Source organism: Falco naumanni, chromosome 3, assembly GCF_017639655.2.
Source record: "Falco naumanni isolate bFalNau1 chromosome 3, bFalNau1.pat, whole genome shotgun sequence".
In the NCBI taxonomy this organism is placed as follows: Eukaryota; Metazoa; Chordata; class Aves; order Falconiformes; family Falconidae; genus Falco; species Falco naumanni.
Window position 1 is genome coordinate 31,374,770 of NC_054056.1, and position 10,003 is coordinate 31,384,772.

At 51.5% G+C, this 10,003-nt stretch overlaps 1 protein-coding gene across 1 annotated transcript in view; it reads right to left on the bottom strand.

Annotated features, from left to right (window-relative positions):
* The window catches only part of PHLPP1 (PH domain and leucine rich repeat protein phosphatase 1), a 143,037-nt gene extending 135,615 nt beyond the window's left edge, over nt 1-7,422 (bottom strand). The window contains exon 1 of the mRNA XM_040586442.1: nt 5,765-7,422. Within this exon, the coding sequence (XP_040442376.1) occupies nt 5,765-7,400 (1,636 nt within the window). The 5' untranslated portion in view covers nt 7,401-7,422. The remainder of the gene's footprint in view (nt 1-5,764) is intronic.
* Nucleotides 7,423-10,003: the final 2,581 nt, after the last annotated feature.

Genomic DNA, 10,003 nt, shown 5'->3' on the forward strand with positions numbered 1-10,003 from the left:
GTACAGGTCCCCTCCAAACTAAAAAGCTGAGTGTAACAAGCAGCACTCTTCAGGATTTCTCTCTCAAGATTCTATTCTATGGAATTCTGTATGCATAGTTTTCGAACTGACCTTCTCAGACATGGTGTTTGATATTGCTCTTTTCTAGGGGATCATTTAGAGACCAAAGAAATTTCTCTTTATATGGTTTTATAAAACTACCAAGTAATTTTTGTTAATTAAGAAGCACATACCAGTTGCTAACACTGTTTCAAATGAATGTTTCCTTTTTAAGTACTATTAAGTAGTATCTTCCCAAGAGCCATGTAGTGCTTTAGATGCATAGCAGTCTGTCAGTGCCCTAACAGAACAGATGGATGTTTTAATTGCACAAGGGCTTTTAGGTATACCAGCAGTTCCATCATCAAGAGGATGTTTATGCAGTTTCAAGAAAAAAAAAAAGAAAAAGAAAAAAAGAGAAATAACTGGTGAGATCTGAGAAGAGGGGTAGTATCAAAATACATACAGAGAAAAGAAAGAGGAAAAAAAAATACTGTATTCTGTGTATTCTGCACAGCAGTGAGGAAATTCTGCTCCTGGACATATCAGTTTAGGTACTACATATTTAGTATATATAGTAACTCTTCTGTACATCACACTGAAATTTCCCGTGTTGGTACTTCACACATACTTAAATTATGGATGCTAGCCAGGAGTACAACGGAATTTTAAAGTTGCAAAAACCATTGTACTTAACAGCTGTCACATACCAAGCTCAGCTGCGGCCTCAGCAGCATTCCAACATTATCTGCAGGGCAACTCCTGCGCAGGAAAGGCCACTGTGCCCTCAGAGCCCCCAAAACTGCCTACCTTAGAAAGATCCCATTCCAACTGCAAGGAGATAAGCAAATGGCTATGCACATGAACAGGTGGAGCAAGCCAAAGGCACTGTAGCCATTTTAAACTTTCTTGCAGAACCAGACTAGAAATTTCACTGCTTTGGTCCCACCAAGGACAAAGCTTGGCTTTAAACACGTTATATATTTGAAATGAGGTAATTTCCCAAAGTGGCAAGTTTTAGGTATAACTTCTCTCTGCAGGAGATGCCAAAACATAAATGATTACAAGGTAAAAGAATGTACATCCAAGTCATGTTAGGAAGGAAAAAAAAATAAAAATAAAAATCAAGAACATTGCAGCCCTAGGCAGAGATTTTTTTCCCTTTCAGTTTCAGACAAGTTCACAGAGACCTCTCCTGTCCAATCAAATCTGTAAAAAAACATCCATTCACACTAATGTGAATTAATTTCTTTCATGTTAACTAAGATAACTGGATTTCAGAACTAAGTCAGTGCTCCAAAGGCAGCTCTTTAGGGCACAGCTGTTCTCCTACCCTCAGTGAAGAAGCAGGTCTGTCCTTGGCACGTTTCCACCCCCTCAAATGGCACTTAGTCATCTTAAATCGAGTTTACCAATGAGCTAAATAGCTGAACTGCACCAAGCAGCTATCGATTCGATACATGTCACATTCCACAACATTCAGCATTGCCAGGCCTACAGTGTTTCCATGTAAGAGTAGGCATCTAAAACCATGTTTCCATCCTTGTAGCTTCAAGTCTTAATGTGACCCCAACTACTAAGTGTACTTCACAATTAAAAATAAATCAACCAAACAATTGCTTAGATTACTGCAACTGATCCTGAAAATATCTTCCCACCCTTATCTTCATACAAACATTCCTTGTAATGAATTTTAAGACAAAACTGGATTTGTTTCTCCTCACAGCTTTCTAAAAGGTCACATGAGCAAAAAGCATCTCTTCACAAATAAAATGTGACAGCCAGTTGTAAAATTAACACCCCTAATTACATCTGGCATTTCTTAATATTCTGCCTATAGGCAATCATCTACTCAAAAGTGATATATTTGATGACGCCAGCAGGTGCCGAAGCCCTATGTCACATCAAAGAGCAGAGAATTTAATGATGGCCAAGTGCCAGAATCACAAACAACATCACCTTTCAGTAGTAAAACAAAAAAGCCTCAAACATCCATTGTACCGAACCAATCTTCAAGACCAAGATCATGTTACTCATGCTCCTTGCCATGCTCCCGAACACAGCACTGCATACGATTCTACACTTACTCTTGATCTAAAGTCTCAAGACAAATAAGGGGGGTTTGCAGTTTTTAAATTATGAGATTGGTGCATTACTCTATTTTTCCTCCTACAGACAAACTACAGAGAAGTCAAGGCCACTTGGACAACTCATGTTTTAGAAAAATTATTTTTAGAGAGCAATAAGGGATACCGTAACTTGTTTGCAAGAAGCCCTCTGGATTAGAGCCTTCTTATGGTTTTAGGAACGGTTTAGTAAGTCTGACCTGATCGGTCTCCCAGTGACAATACCATGACTGTAATTGCACCACAGATTCTTACACAGTTCTATAACTGTAACGTAATATGTCAGTGAAAAGCTATTTAACCATATCCTATTAAATAGAGATTAAGTATTTCAAACTTTGAGGACAGCATCTTTTGTTGAGATAGATTTCAACAGAGAGAAAAGTTGACATAGTTGACAAGTATGACCAGTCGATAACACCCAGTTCTGCTCAAATTGTTATTACAGGGAGTAGGATCAGATCCTTGAAGCTGTAGGGGATTTTGTTTTGTTTTGGCAACAGCGTTATCTATTTAATGCTCAGAGTCAAGAGACTGAAGAAATAAGCCACACTCTAAAGTAAGAAAAGAAGAGGAGATACCAAAATAAAGATGCATTAACCACATTCTGAAACAAACCAAGGCAAAGTACAGAAAGTACTTTTACCATCCCAGTATCACGTTTGGGGGCTTTTAAATTTGGAATTCTGCATTAAAAGAACAGATATTTCATTTACAGAATGTTTGTGGACTGCTGCTTATTAAGAAAGCTGTTTTGTCAAAGTAAAAAAATGCTGATTCTCCGCAATTCTCCTTGCAATTTTTTTTTTTTTAAATCTGTATTTTCCAGATTTCACAACTAGAGGTATTACCAACCTACAGTAATCAGTACAACCATTGGCTGTACCATCTTATTTGGAGTCTGTTAACGTCAAGCTTCAGTATAGCAGTCTTCCAGCCTTAAAACTGTCTCTCCCCAGGAATAAAAAAACCCGAAAGTCACCGCTGTGCCCCCTTCTCTCCCAACTCCAAGGGGATTAGGTGAAAGAATTCTTTTTAGGAGCAATGCAATAAATCCAGCCTAGGTTTATGCCATTTTACATCGGTACAAGACCAGGATCCCCAAATCCTACTGAGACAGCATGCAGGAAATTACAGGGATAGAGATGCTAGTGGTTCTCTTATCTACTGGGACAAGCCAGGCTGCTTAAACCAGTGAAGTCCCAGGCAAACAGGAAATCACTGTTCTAAAGCTTTCCTTAGGGTATGATCCTAGAGGATCATTTATTTAAAAAAAAAAAAAAAGAAAAAGGTACTTCTCCTAAGCAAAACACCCTAACTTCGGGGCCAAAAACCGCTCCCTTTTCCAGTTTAATTTGATGAGTATTCTTTTTAAGTGCCTCTCCTTCCCTCCCTTTCATCTTTGGGGGTGGGGTGGGGGTGGGTGTGTATAAAATAAGGAAGCAGAGACAACTTGCCAAGACAGTTACATAAAATCAGTATGATTACACGACAGTAATATTTTCTTAGCTGGTTTTGGCTGGTCTGGTATATTAGATGCTGCAACCATTCTGCTACAAGCACCTGATCACAGGTGGTTTAAATGTTAATTACAGATCCCTTCAAAGAGAGAAGGATTTCAAAAAACACTGCACTTCGGAAGTACAGAAGCATACTTCTTAGCATGTGAACTTGCGAAATAAATTTGCATTAATTTAATCCTATGTATGCATATAAAAATACATTCCTATTTAGTAGTTTTGTACAAAGTAGTCCCAAATGTACAAGTTACATTAGCAATCAAGTTGAGCCATTGAAATAAAACAGAGTTGGAACCTCCACATTTAGCATAAAGAATTATTTAATGCATAAAAGCTACATGCAAACGGTTAACTGTGTGTAAGACTCAGTTACGTTTTCTGATTGTGTTTTCTTTAGAACACATCCTGTTAGGGAAAGGATGCACACAGCTGTCCCATTTTAAAACATATCTGTGCATCCTCATTTAACACTGGGATAACTGGAAATACAGGAAGCCAACATCCCTTCCAGCATCACCTGCTGACTTCCACCCTCAAACAGCTCAGTGGAGAAACATGCAGACCACCATCATCATCTGAGGAAAAAAAAGTATTTTAGCTCCTTTCTAACCCAAACATAATCTAACGTATTTCTGTCAACCCCTTGTACAAACACTACTTCTGCACTCATTACGCTGGGGTCATTATACAACAGACCAAGAAATCTGAAGAAAGGCTGAACTGACCGCTCACCACCACTCCCACATTCTCTTCTGAATAAAGAAGGGCACTTATCTATCGTACTGCTCTCCTTCCCACCCCGCCATTACCGCCTCTATTTGACATTCAGTGGCATTCACTCGAGGGAAGAAGAATCTCGTTATTTTTCAGAGTTAAAAGCACTGAATTCTCACGGTTCAGTGAAGGATCACCCTGCTCAGCCAAGCCGGCAAGGGGATGGATGGCATTTGCTACTCCGCTAGCATGACCTTAGCTTTGGATACCACATTTACCCATTTCACAGGCAAACTTACCAGGTGTTGGAATGCTTACTTGGACATTAAACAATTTCTCCTTGTCGGAGACACGGACAGGACAGTTAAAACCCAGGGAGTTCCAAGATCACAGTATTTCATACAAACCAATTCAACTGACACACAAGGTATTTTTAAACCTCTCCCAAACTGCAGAAGGTTGCGTAATTACAACGTGGGAGCTAACTTTTCCACCCAATGCTCCCAAAATTCTGTACTGTAAGCCGTAACAGCAAAGCTACATTAAAAGCTTCTGCCTTTTCATTAGGGAGGTTTTGACTACCCTGCTTTCAAAGAGAATGTCCTGTACTCGTGTACTTTCCTCGCCTACTGCCTCAGGCTTTCAGCGAAGTCCCGCTACGCTAATCAACGGGAAAAATGATCCCAACCGCCAACACCAGGGAAGCACAGGGTTTTGTCTGCAGGAATGCACCGTTCTCAGCTGGGCAACGTGCGCGCCCCGCACAGTTGCGACCTATTTCAGGAGCAGCCCGGCGCGCAGCTCCCCCGGCCGAGCCCGCCGCCGCGCCCCCCGCTCCGCCGCCAGGCGGTCCCGGAGCGCCCCGCAGCCGCCGCGCCGCCAGCGCCCTGCGGACACCGGGGAGCGCCCTTCGCCCTCCGGTCCCCGGCAGCGGCACCGGCGCGTTTCCCGTCGCTGGGGAAAGCGGTAGATTAAGGCCGAGTTAACCTCGAACGCCCAGCGCCGCTGCTGGAAACGGCACACAGCGGGAGAGCGACCTCCATTACCCAGGCGCCGAGAGGAGGGGAGGCTGCCCTGGCACAGCCTTGGGGCAGCCTGGAGCTCCGCCGGCACCCCGACTTCCCCCGGCCGCCGGCTTGGGGCAGCCCTGCCCGCCGCCGGGGACCTCCCCGCACGGCCCCTCCCCTGCGCGGCGACGCCCGCGGGCACCTTCCCCGTGAGAGGGGCATCCCCGCGGCCGCCTCGGTGGAGGGGCAGCGCCCAGCCGCCCGCCCTCTCCTCACCCCGACCCCGCCGGCCGGGGCCGCGCCCGCCCGCCCCGAAGGTCGCCCCCTCCCAAGGGTCGCCCGCCTCCGCCCCGCTCACCGGCGTAGAAGCGGATGAGGCAGCCGGTCTCCGAGTCCATGCCCTCCTCCTGCACCCGCCACAGGTCCCGGAAGCCCAGCTGGGAGAGGTAGTCGTTCTGGATCTGCAGTGGCTTCTCGTGGGCCTCCAGCCGCCGGCTGGTCTCCCCGTGGAGCTGCACGTACAGGGCGGGCGGCCCCGGCGGCGCGGCCCCCGCCAGCAGCTCCCGCCCGCCGGCCGCGCCCGCCGGCGCCCCCCCTGCCCGCCCCGGGGGCAGCTCCCCTGGGCAGCGGGGGGCCCGGCCCGGCCCCGCACCTGCTTCCACTCCGTCGGGGGGCACCGGCTCCGCCTCCAGCTCCTCCGAGGAGGACGAACCGCCGCTGCTGTAGGGATCCAGCCGGTCGGAGACGCTCTCGGCGCTGGGGCTGAAGCTCTCGGTGTCGGAGCCGGCCGGCCCCAGCTCCCCCAGGAGGGAGGGGCAGGAGAGCGGCGGCCCCGCCAGGTACAGCTCGGCCGGCGGCGCCCCGGGGCTCAAGTCAGAGGGCGCCGGGCTCGGCCGGCCGCCGGCCGAGTCGCCCTCCTCGGCGCTGCCGCCCAGCGGCAAGCGCCCTGGCCTCGCCGCCTCCCCGCGGTCTCCTCCGGCCAGCCCGCTCCGCGTCCCTCGCCGGCTCCTCGGCCTCTCCTCCGGCGGCGGCCGCTGCCCCTCCGCCGCGGGCTCGGGCGGCGCCTCGGCGGGGGCCGCCGCCGCCGGCTCGGGCTCGGGCGGGGGCTGCGGCGGTGCGCCCGCCTTGCCCAGCACCCGCACCACGCTGCTGCCGCCCCGGTGGCCGAGCTGCTGCAGGCGGGCGGCCACCTCGGCCGCTGTGGTCTCCAGGGTGCAGAGCACCGGGCGCAGGTAGCAGTTCATGTGGCGCTCGTAGACGTGGACGCAGCCCCGCTGCAGGTCCCGCCGCACCCAGTCCCGCTCCGGGGGCTGCAGGGGCTGCAGCTGCCGAGGCGGCTTCAGCAGCAGCGCTTTCCTGTCCAAGCTGCGGGTGCCCAGCGAGGCGCCGGGGGCAGCGGCGGGCGAGGAGGCGGCGGCGGAGAGGTTCCTCTTCAGCCTCCCCCGCCGCAGGAGCAGGGAGTTGGCGTTGCCGGCCCCGCCGGGGGCCGCCGGGGTCCCGCTGGCCGCCAGCGCCGCGGGGGGAGCGAAGCCGCCAGCTCCCCCTCGCCTCCTCCGCGGGCCGCCGGCTCCTTTACCGTCCAGCTGCCCTCCGCCGCCGCCCGACGGCTCCACGCCGCTCTCCGCGCCGGGCGCCGCCTGACTCCTCCTGCCCGGGGAGCCGCTCTCCAGCTCTCCCCGCCCGCCGCCCGCCGCCGGGGCTTCTCTCGCTCGTTGCTGCGCGGGCTCCATCGCCCGCGGGGCCGGGGATGCCGCCGCCGCCGCCCTGCTGGGAGCGCCGCTCGGCGGCCCGGCGCGGCGCGGGGGGGGCCGAGCGGAGCGCGGCGTCGCGTCCCGGGGGGGATTACGTAGCAGCGGGGCGCATTCCGCCGGTGCCCTCGCGCCGCGCGCCCGGCTCAGCCCCGCTCCCCAGCTGTCGCGAGCGCCATTAGGCAGGCAGAGGGCGAGTGCGCCGGCCGCCGCTCCCCGCGCTCCCGCCGGCTCCCCGCGCCTCATGAATATTAAACAGCCCCCGCCTCGCTGCTGACAAGGGCCGCCGAGCGCGGGAGGCTCGCGAGGGTGACGCCACCGCTCGCGCGGCGGGGCGGGGCCTCGCCAATAAACACAACGTGACCGCGCTGGGGGGGGGGGGGGGGGTGCGGTGCGTGGGGGCCGCTGGGATGTGCAGTTCCGCGCCGCCCGCCTGCAAGTCCCGGCAGCGCCTGCTCCCGCCGTTCGGCTTCCCGCCGCGCCGGGCGGGCGCGCGCTGCTGCCGTTGGCCGCGGCGGGGGCGGCCGGGCTCCCTTCCCTCAGGCGGGCGCCCACAGCGCGGCCGCCTCCCAGCCTTTTCCCCCAGCAGGCGGGCGGGAGGTGGTCGCTCTGTGGCCCGCCCTCACCCCTCACGGTGCGGTCCCGCCGTAGCGGCCACCGCCCGCGCTGGTGCGGAGGCCCCGCGAGCAGCTCGGCGCGGCCTGCGCCCCGCGGTGCGTTACCGCCCTGCCCGCCATCCACCGGCCGGCTTCCCCGCCTCTCCGCGCCGCCTCCGGGGCCGGGCAGCCGCCGGCGAGAGCCTGCTTCCCGGCCAAGCGTGAGGGCAGGAGCCCAGAACGTGCTGGAAATCACACCGCTTCCCCGCGCTGACCCCGCAGAGGCGTAACGTGCCACCGCTCCTTACGGCACGGGGCTGAGCCCGTGTTAAAATTCTGAGTCTTTGTCCCTATTTCGATGGCTGTATTCCTTAAGCCTTACCAGAAGGTTTCAACAGAACTAACCAGTCAAGGGAACCCGTATGGCCTGGAGTACTGATAATAAGATCTGTGTACAGTCACCCTTGTGCTGCACCTCAATAGGAACGTCAGTGCTTAGCAGTAATTGCTGGTTAATAGCCACCTGGCAGCATATGGAAAACGATTTTACAGGTTCAGTGACCGTAACCGTTCCATTCTTTCCGATCTGACATGTTCTCCCTGTTGGCTGTCTCAGTGCAGAACCCAAGCACTGAGCCTGGCAATCATCTCATCCGAGGAGAGAGATGATCCAGATAGAAGATTGAGAGAGACATGGAAATGTAAGTGGGAAATAGACAGATATACACACAGCAAGAAAGAGCTGCTTTGTGAGTAGACTCACAGAGTTTCAGTGCTACTGGTCCATCGCTGTACTTCAGGGGCTAAAATTACTGAAAATACTTGCTGAAAATTGCTTGGAAGCAACCATTAAATAGCAACTTTGTCCCCAACTTCCCCCCCCCCCCCCCCCCCCCCGTGATTTTATATGAATTATTAAAAAGGGAAATTACAATCAGATAAGTTCAATTAGCAGTGTGAAAGTGTGAGTTTTCATACTGTAAAGGTACCATACTACAGTATTTATTCAGAGAAATCTCTTACGCTCTTGGGAATGTTTTAGCTGAGTAATGCCAGTTGGATAGGGCTGTAACTGCCTGAGATCTTTCCTTCTTAATGCATTTTGTAAAATGACAGTGAAACATCTTGCCAGATATTCATCAAAAATGCTATAGACTGCAATAAAGTGGGAGTTCTGGGCAATTAACCAGTTACGTCAATGTCAGAGGAGATAAATCACCGTTGAGAACACTAAGATAAACTCTTAGTGAAACACTATTTTTAGTTGGTGGGGGTTTTTAGTGCATACATATAATATATGAACCATAAATAAACCAGAACCATAATAAAACTAAAGTTTACCTCTCCTGATAAAACTTTCCTCCACACCTTTGGGTTACTATGTTCATACCCTGTACAAGCAGGTGACAACAGAGGTATTTCCTAAGGAACTTGCAATGGAGCTATGTGACTACCTTTTAAAAGTTTTTGTAACAATGAAGCTAATGTTTTGCCTTTATATGGAAACCACCCACTTTCTGCATAGAACAATCTGTAATTACAGTCCGGCCAGCGTGCAGTGCGCTGACCTGTATCTGGAGTTGCAGTCACCAGCAAGAGCATCTTTGGAATTCCTGCGGCATGGGAGAGCCAGGACCCTGTCCAGAGCATGGACTGACAGAAGGTGACGGCAGCACTTGGCCATTAAAGGCTTAAACTGGTGGTCAAAACCTTCTTTGACAGTAGCAGCACGCAGCAGAACTGCAACGCTGAGTATATTGAGCTCTGGTTCTGACTGCTTGGCATGTTCTGGTTTATTTCTACTGCTTTGCACCACCCCCATACCACCTACTTCCTGAAGGTCACTCCAGGTCTTCTGATGTAAATGTATGAGGAAAATATTCTATGTGCAAAAACACACACACAGGCACACTCAGAAGAAGGAGACAGCAAGCTCTGGGGACATTATTGTTAACAGTAGTACTTGAAATAAAAGAGTTTCTAGAAACCGATTTCCAGCCCTTCTCTCTCTTTTTTTTTTTTTTTTTTTTTTTTTTGAGGGAGCAGGAAAAAAGAAGCTCTACTTTTCTCAAATTGTTCAAATACTTGAATGTTGATACATACACAGAAAAAAATCCAGAACACAGAGATTCTCCAATGTTACATAAGAACATTGGAACTGAAGAGAGGTCTCCTGGGGCACCCCGTTTTCTCCTTTATGACACATTGCACATGTTAGTGAGGTCCCCCTAGTCGAACATCATTCTGAAATGA